The sequence below is a fragment of the Corythoichthys intestinalis genome, chromosome 9 (assembly GCF_030265065.1).
Source record: "Corythoichthys intestinalis isolate RoL2023-P3 chromosome 9, ASM3026506v1, whole genome shotgun sequence".
NCBI lineage: Eukaryota > Metazoa > Chordata > Actinopteri > Syngnathiformes > Syngnathidae > Corythoichthys > Corythoichthys intestinalis.
In genome coordinates, this window is record NC_080403.1 from 28841298 (window position 1) to 28866087 (window position 24790).

General features: G+C 40.4%; 1 protein-coding gene across 1 annotated transcript in view; it reads right to left on the reverse strand.

Annotated features, from left to right (window-relative positions):
* Positions 1–20745, reverse strand: part of wnt4 (wingless-type MMTV integration site family, member 4) — a 44752-nt gene extending 24007 nt beyond the window's left edge. Inside the window, exon 1 of the mRNA XM_057846559.1 lies at positions 20258–20745. Within this exon, the coding sequence (XP_057702542.1) occupies positions 20258–20334 (77 nt within the window). The 5' untranslated portion in view covers positions 20335–20745. The remainder of the gene's footprint in view (positions 1–20257) is intronic.
* Positions 20746–24790: the final 4045 nt, after the last annotated feature.

Here is a 24790-nt window from a genome sequence, read left to right on the forward strand (position 1 = left end):
TTTGTACCCCTGAGAAAATCAGTGCTAATATTTAGAGCAGAAGCCTTTGTTTGCAATTACAGAGGTCAGACACTTTCTGTAGTTCTTTACCAGGTTTTTGCATAAGGTAACAGAGACTTTGGCCCAGTCCTCCACACAAATCTTCTCTAGATCTGCCAGGCTGTTGTTGAGAAATACAAACTTTCAGCTCCATCCAAAGATTTTCAAATGGATTGAGGTCTGGAGACTGGCTAGGCCACTACAGAACCTTGATATGCTTTTTATGCAGCCATTCCTTGGTCAGTTTGCCTGTGTGCTTCGGATCATTGTCGTGTTGGAAGATCCAGCCACGACTCATTTTTAAGTCTCTGACTGAGGGAAGTAGGTTGTGGCTCAAAATCTGACAATACATTTCACCATTCATCCTCTGCTTTGTACAGTACAGTCGGCCTGTCCCCTTTGCTGAAACGCAGCCTCAAAGCATGAGGTTTCCACCCCCATACTTCACAGTGGGGATGGTGTTCTTGGGATTGTACTCATCTTTCTTTTTCCTCCATACACGACATGTAAAATTTGCAACAAAAAGTTCTTCTTTGGTCTCATCTGACACATGACTTTCTGCCATGACCCCTCTGCATCAGTCAGATGTTCCCTGGCAAAATTCAGAAGGGCCTTCCCTTGTACTGGCTTCAACAGGGAATCCTTCTAAGCAATACATGATTTTAAACCATTGCACCATAGTGTTCTACTGACAGTAGCCTTTGAAAATGTGCATACAGCTCTCTTCAGGTTGTTATAAGATCCAGCTCCAGCCGTGTAGTTCTAGGCTAAGCCCTCACTTTTCTCATCATGAGTGATGCCCTACGAGGAGAGATTTTACATGGAGCCTAAGTCCGGGATAGATTATCAGTCATGTTTAGCCTTTTCCAATTTCTAACAATTGCTGCAACTGTTGATTTATTCTCACCAAGCTGCTTTCCAATTGTCTCATTGCCTTTTTGTCAGGTACGCGGGCAGGCAGGCAGGTTGTGTGGACCCAAATGCAGGGAAAACGAAAAAGGCAGCGAGGCAGGTGGCAGTGAACTCAAAAAACGTTTTAATGATATCTAACAAAAGCACAAAGTACAAACAAAACCACTGGGGATCAAAGGGCAAGATTCAAACAAAACTTACTTAAATAGAGGGACTGGTACACGAGGGCGTGGAACGGACTCGACTTTGGCAAAGACGGACATAGACATAGACATTGACGTAGACATTGACGTAGACATTGACGTAGACATTGACGTAGACAATGACGCAACAAGGAGTGACAAGGAACTGGGTCATTATATATGCAGACAAGGGGTAACGAGACGAGGAACAGCTGGGTAACACAGGTGGATGCAGATTGCAGGATACACTGGGAAAACACACACAGGTGAGAGCAATGGGTAATCACAGGGACAAGTCACACAAGGAGAAACCAAACACAAAACCAAACAGTACCCCCCCCTCAAGGGACGGATCCCAGACGTCCCGAGGAAACAAAAAGTCAGAAGGTTGCTCAGAGGAGGGAGCAACACCAGCCCGTCACGGCCAGTCAGGCGGGCGTCCAGGACGCCAGACGTGGGCCGATCGCACGGGTCGATCGGGAGGGCGCCCGGGGCGCCAGACATTGGGTGACCGCACAGGCAGATCAGGCGGGCGTCCCAGACGAGGCAGTGCTCGGTCTTTCATGCCGCCAAGCCGTGGCAAGAAGCGGGGAGCAGCATCGTCAGGGCGAGGGTCAGGAACTTCGGAGTCTGCTGGCGGGACAGCAGCGGTGTCGTCTGCTGGCGGGACAGCAGCGGTGTCGTCTGCTGGCGGGACAGCAGCGGGGTCGTCTGCTGGCGGGACAGCAGCGGGGTCGTCTGCTGGCGGGACAGCAGCGGGGTCGTCTGCTGGCGGGACAGCAGCGTGGTCGTCTGCTGGCGGGACAGCAGCGTGGTTGGGTTCGGGTTGATGGCCGTCGGCGTGCCTGCCGAAAATGAATTTTTCCCGCTGGGTCCACAATTGGTTGCGTCATTCTGTCAGGTACGCGGGCAGGCAGGCAGGTTGTGTGGACCCAAATGCAGGGAAAACGAAAAAGGCAGCGAGGCAGGTGGCAGTGAACTCAAAAAACGTTTTAATGATATCTAACAAAAGCACAAAGTACAAACAAAACCACTGGGGATCAAAGGGCAAGATTCAAACAAAACTTACTTAAATAGAGGGACTGGTACACGAGGGCGTGGAACGGACTCGACTTTGGCAAAGACGGACATAGACATAGACATTGACGTAGACATTGACGTAGACATTGACGTAGACATTGACGTAGACATTGACGTAGACAATGACGCAACAAGGAGTGACAAGGAACTGGGTCATTATATACGCAGACAAGGGGTAACGAGACGAGGAACAGCTGGGTAACACAGGTGGATGCAGATTGCAGGATACACTGGGAAAACACACACAGGTGAGAGCAATGGGTAATCACAGGGACAAGTCACACAAGGAGAAACCAAACACAAAACCTAACACTTTTACAGCTTTGTGGAGCTCAGCAATTTTTTTCTCTGGTGTCTTTCGAAAGCTCTATGGTCTTGCCCATGGTAGCAGTTGGAATATGACTGACTGTGGAGTGCACAGGTGACAATATTGAGCTCAAACAGGTTGTGGGTGGGTGGTTACTCATGGGGTAAAGGTAGACTTTTTTTAAAGGTAGACTGACAGCTCTTTGAGCGTCATTATTACCGGTATTGCCGATTCTCAGGGGTTCTAATGCTTAGGAACCCCAGTAGTATTATAACCCCAGTAAATTACAAATAAATTATTTAAAAAATCATAAATCGGATTTCTGGATTTTTTTAGATTATGTCTCCATGAATGAAAATGCATGTATGATTGAAATTTCAGACCTCTACCTATTTTCTAAGTGGGTGGACTTGCAAAATCACAAGGGGTGCAAATACTTCTGCTCTTCACCGTATATCTGCTCATCGTGGAGAACATTATGTTAAAAAGTAGTAGCAGCGCACCAAATGAACATTATCACTGTTGTATAGTATCTCGGACGGATCAGCACCAATTGCCGAAATGTGCAAAAATGACTAAGGCTCAATAAAATGCAGAGTTGAATAGTTATGTCATATGCTGTGACGCCCTATTGTCACTGGAACTAAAGCTAGGTTAAGATCGCAGGTCTTCATGCAAAATTCCGATTTTTCTTCATATCTGTTTTTTTGGCGTGCCTGTTCAGACTGCCTTTTTCCACTGCGCACGTTCAAGTATTACGCATGCACACTAACTCGCATCCAATACACGCTGAGCAAGCTGACTTGCTTGTGCAGAAACATCAAAACAAATGATTAAACATGCTGACTCTACGTTATTCTAGGGTTACCATCTTTTGATTTGCAAAAGAGAGGACACAAATAACAGGCATAAATAATCAACGTTTACTAACAAATTCAAAGTTTATACTGTATAAGGTGATGGAATGCATGCACGCACTGTGTGTGCATGACGCATACACATCCGGTCAGTTTGCCCTGCCTCTCTCACTCTTTGCTGACGTGATTGCTGCATGAATTCCGATTTGGGAGACTTGACAGTTCAGACCGCTGCCACATTTTGAAAAATGTGGTCCAAATCGGATTTAAAGCCACATACGAAATTGAACTAGATTGGATTTGAAATTTTCCACTTCTATGTGACATGTCTGTTCAGAACATCAAGTTAATGCCTCACTTGAGTGAAACACGAAAAAATCAGATTTGTGCATTAAGACCTGCGGTATGAATCTGGCCTAAGTCACACCTCAAATCATTTAGATCAGGGGTCCCCAACGACCGGTACGCGGACCGGTACGCGGCCCGGTACCGGTCGGTGGCGCATTTGGTACCGGGCTGCGCAGAAATAATAAATAATTTATTAACGACTGCATTCTGGCCGATTGACTTTGGCCTGTGCCGCTTAACACACCAATATCCCTGTCTACTCTAGACATACAACTACAGGATAGGAGGTCGTTATAGAAATGCATTGATTGGACTGTTAGCAGTACATCTTATTTTGTATATCTATGTGCGCTTGGCCTTGATAATAAAGTATGACGTAGGTCGTCGCCCATCACATTTGTTCCCGGAATAATTAGCCCCCACACTAGAATAACTGAAAAACAGACGTCTTTTGACAGATTTTTTACGGGGAAAAGGGAACCTGACGAGCCAGAAGATGAACCTACAACTTCGAAGAAAAGTCATTGCTACTTCCCAATCACTAAAGACCCACAAACTGCAAAGGAGTGGATTCGTGACCGTATGTGAATAAACCGAGTGATCCGAGCATGTCTGTGCAACAGGAATATCAGCTTGTAAAGGTCGCAAATCACGGCAAACTTAAACATACATTTGAGACAACAACTCTACTGAGGTTCTAGATTAAAGTCATTTCGGAATATCCTGACACCGCCAGGAGAGCGCTGAAAACTGTGCTGCAATTCCTATCTTTGTGAAGCGGGTTTTTCTCACTCTCCATCTCGGGACCATCTCGTCTAAAACGAAACAAGCTCAGGCGTCCCACTGATTCCGCGGGTGAGTTGAATTTTCCCTGCACTTAACACGACGGGGCTAAAACAAATGATATTTTATACATCCTGTATTTTTCAGCCGCACATTGCCGGTGTAAAATGACTGCGAATGTGGAGATTCACACTACAAACTTTCTTTAAAGAAAGGAATATTAACTTACGTTTGCCATGTTAGCTGCACACAACAACTGCACGCAGCTCTCTCACTTAACGACTTCGCCGTGTCGTTAAGCATTAATTTACGCCATTTTCATGTTGCACATGTATGTTTATGATGTAAATAGTTTTTTAGCACCGTTGGATGTCATTGAGAGTCCATCTGAATATAAGAGGGCTTTTTTCAACGCCACAAAAGCTTTGGGAGAAAAATTTTATAAAGATGCAAAATTTGACAGAACACCGATCCGTGAAAAAAAAAGGCCCAAATCACACCGGTCTGTGGTGCAAAAAAGGTTGGGGACCTCTGATTTAGATGTCGTGATAATTTTCTGACATTTTGAAAAAAAGGAAAAAGCGCTTGCCTGACACCCAGATAACATAAACATATTTAAGTTGGGAACAACCTTAGACCATGACAAGACCATGATAATCAATCGATAGTCTCCTCGATTAAACAAAGTCCAAAGACAACGCTCCGAGAGACAGCATGTTGCCAGAATAAATTTGAGCTGACAGAAAAAAACAACGACAACCAAATATAAAAAAAAAGAATATTTGTAGAAGATGGCATGCTTGAGATCAGAGGTCTTCAAATTTTTTTTCTCTGTTAGCCACATTATGGTTCTTCACTGTCATGACAGGCCGGAGTCGGGTAGGGCATATAACATGGAATTGTTTGATCCAGACCAAAATGACCACCAGCAGGCTGGATGGCTTTTTTGCGAAGTAGAAATGACTAGCTAGCCTCATGGCACAGTCCACAATACTCTATCATCATTCCTCGCACATACTGTATTTATTAATCGTCACAAGTTGTTTACAAAATAGCAAGGACTGACAATTTGTTTAAGTTTGAAATACCAGGCATCCATTTTCAACACCCTTTTCCTTGTCAGGGTCACAGGATGCTAGAGCTTTTGCCAGATGACTTTTGGGCGAAAGGCAGACCATGCTAAACTGGTCACCAATCAGTCGTAGAGCACACACAAAGCCAGAAAAACATTTGCACTCAAAATCACAGCACCACTTAGTGGAAATTGATCCCTCACTGCCTGCACTGAAGTCAAGCAAATGTATCACTACACAAACTGTGATTTCTAAAATACCACAGTTATTCAATTTATCCACAAAATATTTTGTCAAAACCTCTGTGGAGTGTCCAAGTGCCTTTTTGTGAAAATTAAATGAGCAACATTTTTTTTTTTTTTTTAGACAGCAGTGGCTTTCTTCATGGAGTTCTCCCATGAACACCATTCTTGGCCATACAGTAGTTTTACATATAGTTGATGTGTGCACAGAGATATTGGACTGTGCCAGTGATTTCTGTAAGTCTTTAGCAGACACTCTAGGGTTGTTTTTTTTACCTCTCTAAGTATTCTGCGCTAAACTCTTGGCGTCATCTTTGGTGGATGGTCACTCCTAGGGAGAGAAGCAACAGTGCCAAACTCTCTGCATTTGTGGACAACTTCTCTTACTGTCAATTGAGGAACATCCAGATTTGTAGAGATGGTTTTGTATCCTTTCCCAGCTTTATACAAATCAACAATCCCAAAACCACAACACCACGCAACACCGATCAGATCACATTTGATGGTGATTTTATGCAAAAATGTGAGAAATTCCAAATGGTTCAGATACTTCTTACCACTGTAAAATAGAACAATAATGGGAAATTAAAAGTCAGATAAATAAGGCTATAAAATATATACTGTACACCTGTACCTGACCTATTCAAAGTTCTGGAGTGTCACGCTTGAAAGACTGTTCCAGCCACCCCACCCCACCCCTCATTTGAAGCATTACAGAGAATGTGAAAGTGACTCACAGTACACGAGCGGAGATAGTATCAAACATGGTGGCAGCCATGCAATACAGCACACAGCCAGTGAGACACTCATGGTGACTCTGTAAATTACAAAAATTATTGCTTCATGTGGCAAGTTCAAGTGGTGAGGGACAGAAGGACTGGGGGGGGGGGGGGGGGGGGGGGGGGCGAGCCAATGGGATGTCTTGGGCCGTAGTTTGGTTACCTTTATGATGATGTTGGCCTTACTGTTATCTGGTAACTACTCTACATTGGGGTGACCAATAATTCTTCTTATCATTTTCACTGTGTTGAGTTTGGCAATAGACAAACACAAAACATCCACTGTAGTTGCTTCTCTCCCATTGTCAGGTAATAGTCATAAATTGACTATCATTCTGTTTCACCTCAGCCGAACTTGATATTGACTAAAAACGTAAGGATTCCGGACAATTTTCCATGCAGATTAGAGAAGAAAAGTTTTTTAACGCACAACACACATCGAATGATCACGCCTTTTCGCCCTTTGATTCGATGGAGAACAGCTCATATTCGGCCTGCTATTTGAAATTTTTGCATCACTTTAGAGCAGCAACAATAACTGAAATCCTACCTCAGTTCCCAACCCATATCGTTTGTTTCCAATTAACTCCCACATTTGCATTACATGTTTATTATCTGGGTCTTTGCCTTGGCAAAGGCCAGATAGAGTTGTTCTGTGACTTTATCGTACTTATTTATTCTTTCTTTATTCATCTTATTCTCCGCGTTTTTTTTGGCGCGCCGCACAGCCCCAACCATTTCACCGATCAGCACCGTTCAAGTATCGACACGACCGGAATTTTCGTGCGACGCAGAGAATTTTTTTAACGGCCCCGAAAAACTTTCCTTTCACCCATAAACAGCGATTTTCCGTAAAAAAAAGTTTCAAAATGTATCTAGTCCTACAATTTTTAACCAAATCACATAATTTGGGCATCAAAATTTCCGGGACATTATATATTATTTATATCTGTATATAAAAGTTATATACAGAATTTGGAAAAAATATACAGTTATATTTGGAAAAAATTCACGCTTCCCCGGAAATTTGCCAAAAATGTTCCCATCCATTTTTAGTAGGAAATTTCCCATTCACTTCCAGTGGAATTTACATTGCATTAATGCCTTTGATGGCCATGTATGTCGAATATATTGATGCTAATATAGTTAGATTACATTGACTATACCTACAGTATGTAACTCGATGCCACTGATTTCCATTGACGTCCAAAACTTTTCCCATTCATTTTCAATTGGAAAAAAACAATGTCCCAGAATCAACAGGAAATGACCAGATATCAATAGGACGTGTCCCCCCAACTTCCCTGATTCCATTGATGCTTATCAAGGGTGCTGCCATCGACGGCCATGGACGTCCAAATTTCCGATTCATTTCTAATGGCATTTACTTTGTTTAATGCCATTGACGGGCACCTTTGTCCATTCTATTGATGCCGATGTACTTGTATTCCATTGTTCGTTCGCCCTTCCCTGTCTTAATGGATTGGGCGTCGGGCGCCGTCAATATAGAGTTCACTGAGACACTGTTATGGTGGAAGATTTTGCTAGCCACTTGTTGGTTCCTCTTTAAAAACATTGATACCTTTTTAGAACGATACCTTGATTATTGGACTGAGCGTATCGATAACCTTTTAGGATACAAAGAATCACGACATTTTACCATTTCGATATTTTGTCACACCCCTAGTTTTCACTGACTCCAGAGGACAAACACGGTAGGGTTGACTAATGGAAGTCCGTATTTCCCATGAAAACCTGCGTAAAGTGTCGTAAAGTCCTGTTCTCCCGGTCGCCTGTGGTCAGACTGAAATACAGTTGTCAATATTCACAAAAGTTAAGAATATGTTTAATGAAGGTTGAAACGCTATTTAGTTTTGCTTTAAGTGCTCTCTAGTAATATGTTTCTGAGTAAATTTGTGAACCTTATGCTCTATGTAGTTACCAACTGGATGTAGGTGTTAAGATTTATGTCTGTTGGAAGAATTTTGACTACTGTCATTTTTTCTCCCATTACTGGACCTCACCTTCAGGACAGGTCTTAAATAAAAATTTTGCACTGCTGCCCGTTTTCATTTAAATACAACCTCAATGAAAGTCACATCATACCTGCTCGACGGAATCCAACAGATAGAATTGTGTGCAGCACAGCTGCAATCAGCTGTTCATAGTCATTGTCGTCGGAGAGCGTTAGCCCTCCAACGTAGGGTGTGTTTTGTCTCCTGAAAGACTTGTGCACTTCTCTGTGGTGTGGCACAATTGTATCTCATCTTTCAGGGAGGCCGGCCACCCGCTCTTTCCCCGTCAGTCCGATCTGCCCTCAACTCATCCTAGTCCTAATCTGGTCATCCTGAGCGATTTCCCCCACTGATTCAAGTTTGCCATGATAATTGCACACACTGTGGTGACAAGAGGGCTTGAAATAACATGTCGCAACCTCATTGCAGTCATGTGAATGTGAACAAAGTGTGAGGCGCCAGCATGTACTGCCAAGGTCTCTGCTTTCTCTGGTTACCCTGCAATCTCTTTAGCACCTCACCATGGTTAAACAGGACATGTGTTTTAGTGCTCACACACACAATGGAGCCAACAGTGAAACATGTAAAACACCTCAATGCTACTATTAGAGCATTAAGGGACATAGTTGCATCATAATACCAGTATCTGGCCATATAACGATGTTATAAACATGGTGAATGTTTTGTTGTCATATACTCGTCACCACATTCCTCCCTGCATTAATTTCCTATAAATTAATAAAGAAGCATGAATATACCATTACACCAATCAGACACAAGCTTGCCAATCTTTGATCACGCCAGCCTGTTCAATCACGTGGCGTCTTTGAAGCACCGTAAAAAATGAAGTATTTGACATGGAGCGCTGTCGTCAACATGACTCGAAAGCGCAGACTTTAAAGAGCATATGACACGAGAAAAAAAGTCTTAAATGGCATTATTATGTGAATTAGAATCATATTTTGAGACGATTCGACTATATACAACAATTTAGAAAAGCACAGATGACGAGAAATTAGTTTTTTAATCTGCCGGTTAGCCACGCCTACCATTATAGGGCTTTAGCGTCCCCAACAGGTGGATGACGTCAGCGGTAGACTGGGCTCATCGGTTTTACTATTCAGCCCATTGAGGGGGAATTATTCAGAACGAGGAAAACGCGACGAAGAGAGCCGCAAAATGTCATTGTTTCTGTCTCTTTACTTCAATATTTTTACAGGATATTCTTTTTATCCAAGTATTTTCCCCAATAGCTATATAAATGGCTTGAGAAGGACCAGTCTGCCCATCGAGGGGGAACTATTCACAACGAGGAAAACGCGACGAAGAGCGCGGCAAAATGTCATTGTTTCTGTCTCTTTACTTCAATATTTTTACAGGATATTCTTTTTATCCAAGTATTTTCCCCAATAGCTATATAAATGGCTTGAGAAGGACCAGTCAGCCCGTCGAGGGAGAACTATTCACAACGAGGAAAACGCGACGAAGAGAGCGGCAAAATGTCATTGTTTCTGTCTCTTTACTTCAATATTTTTACAGGATATTCTTTTTATCCAAGTATTTTCCCCAATTGCTAAATAAATGGCATGTTCATGACAAATAACAGTCTTGTGCTGAATGGAATATGAAATAATAAAAATGCATTTATTCAGGACGACATGGCAAAATTACTCCATAATGGTCAAAAATGTCGACTTCACCTTTACTGTCGCACCTCCCGAACGATATTTTATGACACCTAAATCGGACATATGTCATTTCCCTTCCCCGGCTTCGGAAAATGTAAACAAACCAGAAGCCGTGACAGCTAGCCGACATGCTAACCCGAACCGAGTGATGTTTCAAAGTCTTCGAAGTGGAAAATCACACATAACTATCCTGGATTATTTGACATGACGACCCGGTTGTCGATTATCTTAGTGGATCGGCAAACCGCCCGGCGGAGAGCAAATTACAGTTCGTTCCCCGGAGGAGGGTGGCTGGATTTTTTGTGCAGCTAACGTGCTGTTGCTAATTAGCATTAGGAGAGCTTTTTACATGCCTATCAATGATCAAACGTAAGTAGTCCTTCATTTAAAGGAAGTTTGTAGTGTTTACTTTGTAATTGCTGTATTCGTATTTGACATAATACAAAACAAGATCTTTACTCACTTCCTCATAAGTCCAATTGTCCCACAGTAAATATCCACGGTGAATGGGAACCTTTTGAACCTCCAAAAAGGTGCATACGCCTCTCCCTCATACAGAATGATTTTTCTGCAGCCGTTTGGCTGGCGTGATGCGAAAAATAAACGTATTAATCCGCAAAATCAGCTGAATCCTTCGTCCTCATACACAACAGTACACTGTAGCGTGAAGAGGACGTCTTCTACCGTACACGTCACAGCGCCCTCCTCCTCAATGCAAGACCGAAGCCGGAAGTCACTCATTTTCATTTTCATTAAAAAAACTAAATAAAAATAGCGATCGCTTCCACACACAACCAAGAGGCCCATATCATTCAGGGACATCAAATACCGCGTGTATTATGAAATAAACATGCTTTTTCGTGTCACAGGCACTTTAACCTCTCTTCCAGTCTATTTGGCACCGACTGACCATGGTAAAACCTGAGATATGATCCTTTTAATTTCATAATGATAAATATGTAGGCAGGGTGTCCCCTGCCTACTGCCCATAGTTAGCTGGGATAGGCTCCAGCACCCCCACGACCCTCGTGAGGATAAGCGGCATGGAAAATGAATGAATGAATGAATGAATGAATGAGGGAACTATTCACTATTCAAACGAGAACTACTTTCTGCACGAGCGGGCACTCATGCTGTTGGGACAAATAATGCTTCTATCATTTTTTTCTCTCGCCAGAATTATTTATTTATTTTTTTGTATTACTTTGGCTTAAAGGAACACTTGGTAATTTTTCAGTTTTGGTCGATTTTAGTGACGCCGGTGGACAAAAGCGTTAGTTTTTTGCCTTAAGGAAGACTGTGTTTCCCATGAGGACCAGCGCACACCCGCAAAGTGTCGTAAAGTCATCAATCAATCAATCAATCAATCAATCAAAAATCAATCTCCCAGTCGCCTCGAGATGGATTACACAACATTTCTGTTTCCAGCGGCTGTGTGAAGGATGAATAAGGTAATGAATCCAGTTGTGGCTAAACAATAGCATATGACGGTTAGCAACTGTGTGGTTCGGTTGATGGGAAGTTTGACGTCACGCCAGCGAGTGAAAGCCGGGCTTTTTTTTTCCCTCTTCAGACAATAATTTTTGTCTCTTTTGTTGCTCTGCCATTTTTGCAGAATTCGCGGGAAAGCGTTAGTATCGACTTCCGTCTTTTTTATGAATGGGGAATGGGGGAAGTGATGTATGCCGTAAAGCAGTCAGTACACTTGTAGTTTTTGTGTGTGTGTGGCAGGTTTCTCACAATGTTACTCATTACTTGAGTATTTTTTTCACCAAATACTTTTTTACTTGTACTTGAGTACATTTTTTGGATGACTACTTTGACTTTTACTTGACTAATATTATTTTGAACGCGACTCTTACTTGAGTACAATTTTTGGCTACTCTACCCTCCCCTGTTTCAAAACAATCTATTAAGAGCAATTGACATTGAATCTATTTTGACCGGGAGGAGCTGCCTATGATCAATAGCATTAACACATGTATATCATAAAGGTTAATTTTCTGAATAAATAAATAAATAAATGAAACAACAGAGAAATGTAGTGATAATCCATGTGACAAATGACCTGAAAATGGAGCTAATGGACGCTAAGATTTTGATGTGTCACTCAAATCCCTGAAGTATTTAAAAGTAATGTTGATCAATTTCCTGTCTCTGTTTTGAGCATCACTCACTTTTACACAACCATGTGCAATAAACCAGGTTGTGATGACCAAATACTGTAGCTACAGACAGCAGGCACTCTTTCAAGGACAAACTCCAACTTTTGATGGTAAGGGGGGCACATTTCCTTGTGATCTTCCCAAACTTTTCACAAACATAAGTAAATCTACAGTAGATACTACGGTACGGTAGGGTGTGTTACATGCTAGGTTATTGTAGCATGTACAGCATATTTCTTTTTCAAAATGCAGTACTGTTTCTTTATTTTCATTTCACGCTTTTTTCATGTAATATTTTATAGACATCAGAAACGGACAAGATGACAATCGATAAAGATAATATACTGTTGAATATGATGTATATTAAAAATGCCTTTCGTGCTCATTGCTTGCAGTCCATATTGTTTACAACATCATAGGTGGAGATGGAAGGGGGGCAGTGGGGCAGTGCCTCGCTCGGTGGCCGAAAAATGTCATTGCATATACAGTAATTGACTTTCCTATGGATTAATTTAGAGGGGAAGTTCAGAATTTCTGACATAAGACTTAATCTTCGAGTTAGCGGGGGTTTAATTAGTTGGTTGAGTTGGTTTCAACAAATTCCATACAATTTATTAGTTGTGTGTTGGTTTCAGGGCTCCAGAGTGGCTAAGCTAGCCTGAGTCAATGATGCCTGCTTAGCATATCAATAAAAAACAACATACGCAAGGATGAGAATCACCAATGCCCCATGCCATCAATAGTGTTGGCTGTGTTTTCAGGATAAAGTTATTACAACTTACCATTACATTTCAATAATTGACATGTGTATGTATATATGACAATAATGAACAGCAACATTTGTAATCCAGCAGCTCCGCAAGGAACAGGCTGTCTAGGCAAGCAGGAAGGAGTGCTATCAAATCGGTTATTTCACCGCAGATTTTTTTTTTTTTTTTTTTGTGCGAACGAAAGGGACTCCCCGGCAGACTAAGCACGAGAAAAAATACTGCTGCAGAATGAGTTGAATTACAGCAGTTTGGTGTGACATTGTTTTGGCCACATGGGCATTTCGTTTAACTATCTGCATTTTAACTTTATTTGCCTATGTTGGATCTATTAATATCATTTTTTAATTGGCATGCTACGCAGGCACCATTGACTCGTGCTAGCTTAGCCACTCTGGAGCCCTGAAACTAACAAATAACTGACAAACTGCATGGAATTCGCTTCCCCTTTAAAATAAAGACCTTGCCATTAAAATGTTGACTATAAAAGTTGTAAACCAATTTAAAAAAAAAAAAATGAATAAAATGAACAATAGTCCTACATGGTATTTCATATTGTGTCAAAATTATTATTATTATTATTATTTTTAACAGATCAAGTGACTAGCACCATAAAGACGCGCCTTTGCTTTGCTAAGCCAAAACTACATCTGAGGAGCCAAGATGGATATTTAGAATTTCTTCAAATTTAAGCTTTCAAAAGTTTCAACGACAACTGAACTTGAACCAAGGATTGAACACATGCAGTGTCAAAATGTATATATATACAGGTAGTCCCCGGGTCACGAACAAGTTCCCGAATTTCCGCATAAGTTGGAATTAACCCTTGAAATACTCCCTAAATACCCCCCAAATCTCAAAATAACAATCCAAAAACATGTATTATACATCATTGTACCATCCTCACCACGACGTTGGAGCTAGGTCCGAGCTAGACAGCAAGCTAAGCTCCAAAACGACAATGTCAGGCATCCGTGTGGTTTGCTGACTTCATTCAGCTGCTCATGACATCAACACTTACAGAATGAAACTAAAATATAAAATGAATTTAAATCATGTTCATTTTAAATAACAGCATTTCATATTTGCTTTTATAACTAGCTGCTGATACAGCAATAACAATTCACACAGACGATTAGCATGTATCAGTTAGCATCCGCACATCATCAAAAACAATCACATAAACTCGCCCCACTTATTCGACCACAATTGAAAATGCACAATAAACAGTACAAAAGGTGTTATATACAGGTGTTGCCTCTGTGGATGCTTCACAAGCAACAAATGTGCCTTTCTTTCCCCTCTCTCTCACTTAGCTGCGCGACTTCATGTGTGCGCATGCCCTCTTCCCCGTGTGTACATGTGTGCTCTTCTTCGTGTGCGCAAATATGTTCTTCTTCGTGTGTACATGCACTCTTACTCGCGTGTGAGAGTAGTACATATTTGAAAATGATGCTGATCAAATTTATTGTGTAGAACCTCCAGTGGAAATTAAAAAAAAAAAAATAGTGGACACAACCTGTTCAAATGCCAGGTTTTTGTTGTATTAAAAATGAGATTGACCAATGTCTGTAGAACTCAACCAAAATAGGGAGACCTTTTAGAGAAGGGAAGTAAAAATAAGCATCTCAGCTCATGTCGTTGAACAAATGTACACACCTGCATATTCTGGCAATTGTTGAAAATGGACCAATCACATACACGACAATGTTAAATAGGAGTTGGTACAAAACTGTCAACAGTTAAATTGCATATTTTTAACCCCTCCAAAGAGTTTAACTGGACTAGTGGGCTGAATGTTTTGTTCGAACACTCTTAAACTGTTCATAATTCCCTCCACCTTGACTGAGGCCCAAGTTCCGGTTCAAACCCAAAGCCTGCTACCCAACTATTTATATTTATGACACTGAAATGATTTATTTTGACAAAAAAAATAATATCATAAAAACTTGGCAATTGAGCAAGGTTGTGTAGGCTTTTTCTATCCACTGTACTGTAAGCCTTGTGCTTGCAAATACATTTTCCATAGACCATCTTTCAGTCAAGTGCATCACCAAGGAGGATAACGGAAAAATAATTCATCACGGATTATTTATGACATACAACCTCACATTTTTAAAAGCTAAAATAATTTTGGGGGATATCATGTACTTGAGCTACTTCTAAACGGGCCTCTCAGAGTACGTTTTGCCCTCTATATGAAATGAGACCTTAAGGGACAGGATATTGTTTTACCTCTCTATCCCATAGCATTTTCTTTACTATGTAGCCCTGACCAGCAATTGTATATGACTTGAAGACTCCCGCAAGACAGAAATGAGGCCCCCACAGGTCCAAATTCTTTTTCGTCACAGTTGTTACCTACACTTGGCCAAGTCCACCCAACATTTACACTACTACTGTAAAAACAACCAAATTTCTTCCATAGTAAATCATTGCATTTTTGAGTGATCTCTTCTGCCAGTACATTCTCCAAATCCCAATGCACATCACAAGCTCACTGACACACAACCATAGTTTCTGTAGGTTACATCTTTATTACTAAGTGTGCATTAATATAGAATTCATTAACAACGGCATGGCTTTTAAAGAAATTTTGCAATAATTTATCAGTTATTATAGTAATTTAAGAAATGAGGTGCGGACTGCATTTAATGTAATACAACATATAATTTTAAAGGTATTATATGTTGCTAAATTGCAAGTAGACAACTAAAATGACAAAGACGCACAATAGGACAAAACAATACATGAAGACAGAGACATCTTATCTATTGCTTCATCATTTTGATAATTACAGAAAATACTATCACACCACATCATTAGGCACACCTGCTCAGTCTGATTTTGCTTTGGGAGTTATGGGAAGAAACCAGATACACACATGTAATACTTACACAAGCACAACTAGAAGATGCTGGCGAAAGGACAGGGATGGGATTTAAGCCCAGACCCTCAGAACTTTGAGACAAATTTAATATGCAGTGATCCCTTGCTACTTCGCTCTTCGAATTTCACGCCCTCAGTCTATTGCATGTTTTTTTAAGCAAAAAAAAAAAAAAAAAAGTATATATATATATGTATATACGTCCCGATCGATCGGCTGATCGATCGGGTCCGATCACGTAATTTTCAAATTATCGGAATCGGCAAAAAATTATCGGACATGCCTTTTTTTATTATATATATATATATATTTTTTTTTTTAAATTAAATTGTTTTTTAATTGTATTTAACGTTACAGACATAATATGTAACACTCATCCAGAGTCTTTAGTTTAGGTTTAAGGTAGGGTTATCAAATTTATCCCGATAATGGCGGTAAACAATTTTTTAAAAAATGTATCACGTTAAAATATTTAACGCAATTAATGCATGCGCTGTACAACCCACTCACTCATTGTCGCGCTCCATCTGTAATGGCGCCGTTTTACCTATATAGAGAGCTAATAGACAGCGTATAATGAGTAGAGTGAATTTTAGCAGCCTTTGAAGCCTTTTTTAATTGGCTAAAGCTTTACAATCCCTCTCCCTACGATTGGAAATATCGTGGGAAGCAATGTGGGGAAGCAAGGTTATAATTGATTATTTTCTTAACACCCTATGTTATTTTCCAACGCGAGAAGATATGTCAATTGGTAGCACTACGCACAGTCATGGTTGCACTTCCCATCATGCATTTGGGCATGGCTACAGTATCATTTACTGAAAGCTCAACAAATACACTAGATGGCAATATTTAGTCACAATATACAAAGTCACATTTATCCTTTACAAGAATTACAAGTCTTTCTACCCGTGGATCCCTCTCACAGAAAGAATGTTAATAATGTAAATGCCATCTTGAGGATTTATTGTCATAATAAACAAATACAGTACTTACAGTATGTACTGTATGTTGAATGTATATATTCATCCGAGTTGTATTCATTTTTTTCTTAATGCGTTGCCAAAATGTATATGATCGGGAAAAAATATCGGGAATGACTGGAATTGAATCGGGAGCAAAAAAAAGCAATCGGCTCGGGAAATATCGGGATCGGTGAATACTCAAACTAAAATGATCGGGATCGGATCGGGAGCAAAAAAACATGATCAGAACAACCCTAATATTTATATATGCTAATATATATATAATTATAAATAAGGTGTAAAAGTTCCCCGTTTGCTTGCAGAAGGCAAGGAGAGCCCGCCCAACTGAAAATCCACCACTCTAATTCGCTGGCCAGCATCACTCAGGAATATCGCAAGCTGATTGGCCGAGACGTTTAACCTGGCTGCTATTGAAGGGGAACGCTCTTGCTCGCCTTATTGTGCTTGTCACGTTGGTCGTTGAAAATGGCTCAAAAACGTCGTCCACCTGCTAATTGCTCTAGCGAACCCAAGAAGAAAAGGAAAATGATGACAGTGCACGAGAATGTTCCATCGTTGGACATGGTAATGCTTAAAGCTGGCCAAAGCTGTTGCACGTTATTATGGACTAAATGAATCAACCGTTTGTAAAAAAAGACGAAGCGAAAATCCGTAAGATGGCCTCAATGTTGCTTTCCATGGACACTAAGCAAGTTGTGACTCCTCTCAACAAGAGGATTGTAAAAATGGAAAATGAACTAACAGTGTGGATATCGGACTGTCGGGGAAAAAAAATCATCTTTATCTACTTCATCTCCATCGCTCTGCAGTTTTTTCGTCATTTATCAAGATCATCTGTGTGGTAAGTACATTTTATTCATCTGATGCATGTTACTGTGTTTACATACATTAATATTGAATTTACATGTTTCAAACTACTGTACTGTATACACAAAAATTATATATACCGTATGTATTGTATAAGCAATTTTTTTTTTTATCCTGTATCCATAGAGCTGAACAGGAGAGGTTTAAAAAAAAAAATGGTGTGGGGGGGGTGTCACTACTTTGCGGATTTTCACTTATCGGGGTGGGTTCTGGTCCCCCTTAACCACGAAAAACGAGGGATCACTGTAAACCATTGTGTTGCATGTCGTCGGTCCACCAAATGATTAAAAAAATATATATATCTGAAACAACTATTTGTATATCCCACTATGATAAGATTGTTAAACCTTTACAAGCTCCAAATTTTCCATTGGATGACTTTTGATCCCTAAATTTCTTAGCATGATCATTATTTTCAGTTATAAATAAATAAATAATAAAATAAATAATAATAGACCAACAGGTGCATGTTTGGTAACGTGTAAATGTGGTGGGAAGTGGAAACACATGGTAGGTTTCTGGATTGTTTTATCCCTGATGCAACTATCCCATAAAAACAATATATATTTAAATCTGGTATTTAGGGAATGTCGTTCTGAGATTCCGATTCATAATTTGTTTCCTTTTAATTAACTTCACGTGGTTAATCTCAAAATTGTCCTATAACATGCATGGGCGCCCTAACTTGGTCACTTTAGTGAATGTTAGATAATTTCAAGGTGAAATAATGATATTTAGTCAATTGATAGTCAAATCTAACCCATTCGAATAATAATCCCTAATTTTCCATAACATTGATTGAGGAATTGAATGGTCATTATGATTACTCTAAATTTTACGGGTATACTCGATTTAATGTAACCTTAACAGGTTTATTTTTGTTTAGTGAGGAAAAAAAAACTAACAGAATAATATAGATAAAATATAAAAAATAATCAAATGATGACCAAGTATCTGCAATTTATCTTTAACGCCATGAGTAATAGTTCATTGCGCACCCTTCCAAACCTTGTATACCAGACTCTCCTATACCTTCTGTGTGGAGGTCAAAGTGAAGCTTCCGCGTGTGCCTGTACAGTCCACACTGCAATCCCTGCGGAGCAATCCCACTGAGCGGACTGGCAGCTCCGCAAACCTGCCTGTACATGCCTACTGTCACCACGCCTTTAGTCACAAACAGCACAATTACGCTGCACTCCGTGACAGAGTTCAAGGTGTTTGGCAAGCTTTCAAATGGCTTCTTATAGTGAATCTTGCAATTTCATGTCTTTTAAATGTTAATATAGGAGAATAAAGGGCATTTACATATAGGAATTATTAATTGCAAATTACAGGAAAATACAATGATCTAAAACAGGTTTTGTGGAATTAAATAAAAAGGTTCTTTTAAATGTGTTGGTAGATAAAAGGTGTGAAATGGCAGCGCTAGATGTTATTTTAAAAAAAGGAGCGAAGATTGTGCGGAGGAATGCAAACCCACCAAACCATCCCATCCACCTCCCACGGACTGCGCGGAGAGCAGGCACACACATGCGACTAGAGCAGCCAGTTTGCAGGAGAAGGCAGCTCAGCTGCAATTGCACAAGGCTCATACAAATAATGCATTCCTTATTTTGGTACATTATTGGTGTCCTTTTGTTGAATTTGAGATGACATCCACAGCGTTATTTCCTATCACTTTAAATCACTAATTACATCAGATTTCACAGAATTGTTAGAATATCCCCTTTCCGCATTCTGATAATACACTAAATTTACATAATAAAAGCACATATATATAGTTTCTCTTAATTATGTCCATCCCCACAAGTGAAAAAGTGCTTTTTTACATAATGTCGGGGATTTGTGGATTTAATTATCTCTGATCTCATGCATATGTCCTCAACATCTGTAAATCGGATAATTGGTGTGTTGCAAGAGACCTGTTTCCTCCATTCATCTATGCGGGCAATTATTTTAATAATCCAGTTTCATATTGTTGCAGGAAAAAGGCTAGTCATTGTTGACATGTCACTTTCTTATTTATTTATTTTTGCTGCGGGTGTGGGCGCATGCAGTGAATTTAATGATTTATTAAGTCTCTGTTAGGTGTGACTGAGTATTTGTTTAAAAATTAACCCGAGCTGGTTGAAGGAGGATGAAAATGAAGTTTTGTGAAACTACGACGACGCAGAACATAAATCATACATATATATTATTTATTTATTTATGTATTTTTTAAAATTTGACATTTAATGGGAAACGCTGAGGCATAAAAAAAAATACAGGAGTTGAACTTACAACCAGTTGCTGGCATTGGCCGAGAGGAGCACACAGCAGAGCATCAGCACACATCGCAGCACACACTCCTCTGTCATCTCAGCTCGGTTGAGAGGAGAAGTTCGTCAAGAGTGGAAATAATCCCGTGATGAAGAGATGGAGAGGGAAACGGTGGCACGGTTCGGACCAGACTGCTGCTAATCCATCGCATTCGCATCCAGCACTCCGGCCACGGCCTAATAGGCGCGCAGCTTCACGGCGCGTCCGCCCAATTCTCCCGTAACGTACGTCCCTCGTTGCGCGCTCCCACTCCCTCAAGGGATGGAGGAGGAGATGGGATGTTCGCAGAAAATACAGTCTAAATTTTGCATTAATTACCCCAATTAGAGAGCAATCATAATGGACAATCATGCATTGAAGAGTTCCTTGCTATCCTGCATCAGGCCCCTGAACGAATGCTCCCAAGGACCATGCACGCGCAATTACTTCTACCCACATGAACACACACACTCCGGTGTTTTGGTGCGTCTGACAGAGAAGAGAGCGTGTGTGCTGACTTTAGTTGAGGGGCGGTGCAAGGATGTGGAGGTATGGCATGGATGGGAGTTTTAGGGGGATGAGGGAGGCGGGTTCATGAGGCAGCGTGAGTGCGTCTTTGCGCGTGTGTGAGTGTGTGTCGACGGGACTATGTGTTTTAGAGGTCTCCTGGGAGGATGCAATAGCACAGCCATTCACCAATGCCCTCCCCAGCTATCCCCACTCCTCTCCAACACTCACATAAACACACATGCATGCTCTCCCTCGCTCTCTCTCTCTAACCCCCCCCCCCCCCACACACACACACACACACACGCACATACGCACCCCAACCACTTCTTGGCAGCACCTCTAGGTTTCTGTCACACACTCAACCAAATTTTCTGCGGTCAACAGGCTATTTAAAGCTTGACTGCAAAATGTCTGTGTTCGAACCCTAAATCCCAAATAACATGACAAATGTGAGGGACACCACTGATTGATGGAAACATTTCTGGGAAGACAGTCATGGTGTGTCACAACCATGAGGACTTAATCAGTGTGCCCCAAGTGATACAGGCAAGAAAGAATAGCATGATGGAGAACAGAGTTGTCGTAATAATTAAAAAGCAAATGATTTAAGACTAAATGGTCTAATTAATCCTAGTTTTCATTATGAGAGTAGATGAAATGACCGACAAACATGAACAACATGTTCCTTTTAGGATATGGCAACAAGTTGCACTGACCAAACACAGGTGTATGCCAGTGACTTAATAATTTAAGTGACAATAAAAAGAAAAAGCAAAGTAAATGTCACGAATACAAGGGCGTAGGTTTGCATAGGGACACTAGGGACATAACACTACCAACTTTTTAGGATGATCAAATTGTCCCCACCAATATTTAAGCAACCTTATTTGCATTATATAATGACTTCAGTTATATAGGTCATTTAGATTGTATTCCCATGCCATAAGGGTAGAATTGACCCTACTATTATTAAGTGAATTATTTTCATTATGTTCAGACTTACATTTACCACTTTTCACTTGCTGAATGTGCCAGTCCATTTTTTCCCCTTCAAACGCATGTTTGATTGGTTGATCACTTAAACAATATATTGATGACATGCCGCCTCCTCCACCCCCATCAAAGAGGAGGGATATTAGATTTTTTTTCAGCCAACAGCACCAGCAGCTACTTTACGTAATGTATAAAGACGTCAATGTTGTGGAGGTGGGGAACACGCCACAAATTTTGCTCCTGAAAATTCAACCTGAGTTTGCTTAACATTAAACTGTGTGAATTTGCTAACCTGCAAAACTCGAATAGGAAGCTGCTTATAGAGAAGTGTCCTGCTGTATGTGTTTTCTCCTTAAACTGTTAGAAATGTAGTGAACTGAGGATTACTCCCTTCTCCCCAATTTTCATTTTTATTTTATTTATGTGGCCTTAAAGCAGCCCAAAGGAGCTTTCATTTTCATTGAGTTTGGCTGTGCTTGTGGACAAAAAATGCAGTATTGTTTTATCTGAAGGAAGGCTCCATTTTTCTTTATTTTTGTTATTTCCTGACTAAGAAGTTTTGTTTTTTGTTTTTTTTTTTAGTTATATTGAATTAATTTATTTAGACAGACAATGTTGAGTGGTCTCGAGACAAATGTTTATTTTTTTTTGCATTCCTGTATTTATTGTGTATGTTCATGTAATTTGAAAGTTATGTTCAAATATTGCAATTTACATTTGCTAATATAATCCAGACATTTATGTTTTCAAAATGTTTCCTTAGTAGTTTTTGAAAACAAAGGTTTGAATCGAACGGTTTATCACCTGAACCAATACATATGATAGTTAGCATAAGTCAATACAGACTTATTTTGCATTGATTATTTAGCCTATCAATTAATTAGGTTATGTTAGGTTAGGTTAGGCTAACCCTAACCCTAACCCTAACCCTAGGTAATATTCGTGAGAAATGTAGCCCTGACCCGCATTCACCGAATCACTTTTGTCCTATTAATTTCCTGTCCCCAGCAAAAAGTGTACATTAAGATTATGCTGTTCTATCATCCCTACCAATGTTGAGACCAAAACTACGCCCTTGCATTCTCATATTTTGCTGGTGAGGACATCTTGTCTCAGAAGTGGTTGGTTGATTATGAAAACTATACTGACTGTACAAATAAATCCTCACAACTGCAGTCGTAACACCTCAGGTGGATGGTCAATTGAAACTTCTGCATTTCCCCATTGTTATCATGTCTACATTGTTCTAAGGGGTCCATTGTGTGTTCAACTTCTTCTGTGTATATACATATTTTTTTACCCTACACCAACATTTGCCAATTGAGGGATCTATTAAAAAGTTACATCTGATTGTTACATTTTACTCCTAAATTGCAGTGGCATTAAAATGTTTGGGCACCCATGTTGCCCAAACTTTTACATGCCAGTGTATGTTCAGCTGAAATGTTGTTGTTTAAAAGTGAGGAAAGAAGGAAGTGGGAGATTAACTGGTGGATTGGTGAGGTGTCTGCAGTGATGTGGACTGTATCTGCCCACTGTGGTAGAGAAGGAGCTGAGCCGAAAGGCAGAACTTTATTTACCGGTTGAACTACTTTCCTGTTGTCACTTATGGTCTCGATCTATGGGTTTTCTGATTCCAAATACAAGAAGCGGAAATGATTTCCTCCGCTGGGTGTACGGGCTTTTCCTTAGAGATAGGGTGAGAAGCATGGTGTTTCAGGAGACAGTCAGAGTAGAGCTGCTGCTGCTGCTCTGCATCAAGATTTGCCAAATGAATTGACTTGGGCATTTTATTAGGATCCCCCCTGAGCACATTCCTGATTAGGGCACCCTGGGCATGCCCACTGAAAGGAGGCCCCGGTCGACCCAGGACCTGTTGGGGAGATTATATCTCACTGTGATGCTAGGAACACCTTGGTGTACTCCTGGAAGAGCTGGATGAAGATGTTGGGGAAAGGGAAGTCTGGGTGTCCGTTCAAAAGTTGCTGCCCCACGATCCGACCTGGTTTCTTCCCGCATTCCAAAATTATGCATTGTATGTCAAATGAAGAGTTCAAACTCCTCAGGTGCGAATTTAAGTGTTAATGGTTGTATGTTTGTGTGTATTTGCTCTGCGAGTGGTTGGCAACCAGTTCAAGGCCTCTAACCCAAAGGTATGTACCTGGGCTCAAGCATACCCATAACCCTTGAGAGGAAAAGTGGTAGAGAGAATGGATGGATGAGTTCAACAGTGGTTTTTTTTACATTTTTAACATTTTTAATTTTGGTACAGATTTTAGCGAGCAACTTCAAGTAGACCGGCATGATAGTGGGCCCCATAAAATTATGCAATCACCTCTGCTGGGAGCCGGAGCCAATACCACTTGACTTCAGGCAAAATCCCGAATTGGTTGCCTGTCAAGCATACGGAACATTTACAGAAATAATCAAATTTTTTAAATCTAATATGTAATTTAATGTAGTCAAAGTAAGATTCAATGTCTATTCAAAATGATGATTTAATCACAGATGTATTTTTCCATTGAAAATGTTTATAACAAAAAAATAATAATAATACTCATTTTAGGGTTCCATATGGGGAAAATTATTTTCCGTGCTGAATTTTCTCATGTCCACATAAGATTGAATAACCCATTTTCAGTATTTAAGCAAATACAGATGAATGTAGCTGACACTTCACTACATATTTGCATTCGTATTTGTGTTGGCTTATATCATTTCACTTGCTCGGTTTCGGGAGGGAGCTAAGATACAACCCGCTGAGATGAGCGGTTGTAGCCGCACAACTGGCTGCCACATACAAAACGGCACATACCCACCATAAAACTCTTATGTCAATCTAGGGTTTCTAATTCTGTACTTTATAAAATAAAAGTCCAAAAACCACTTCGTGCCATGTGACTGATCCACACTTTCCACTTTGTGAACATCACTGAACCAATTTTACATACACTATAGCTCAGGAAATGGCAGTGTATATTGATTAATTGATATTTTAAAATAAAAAAATAT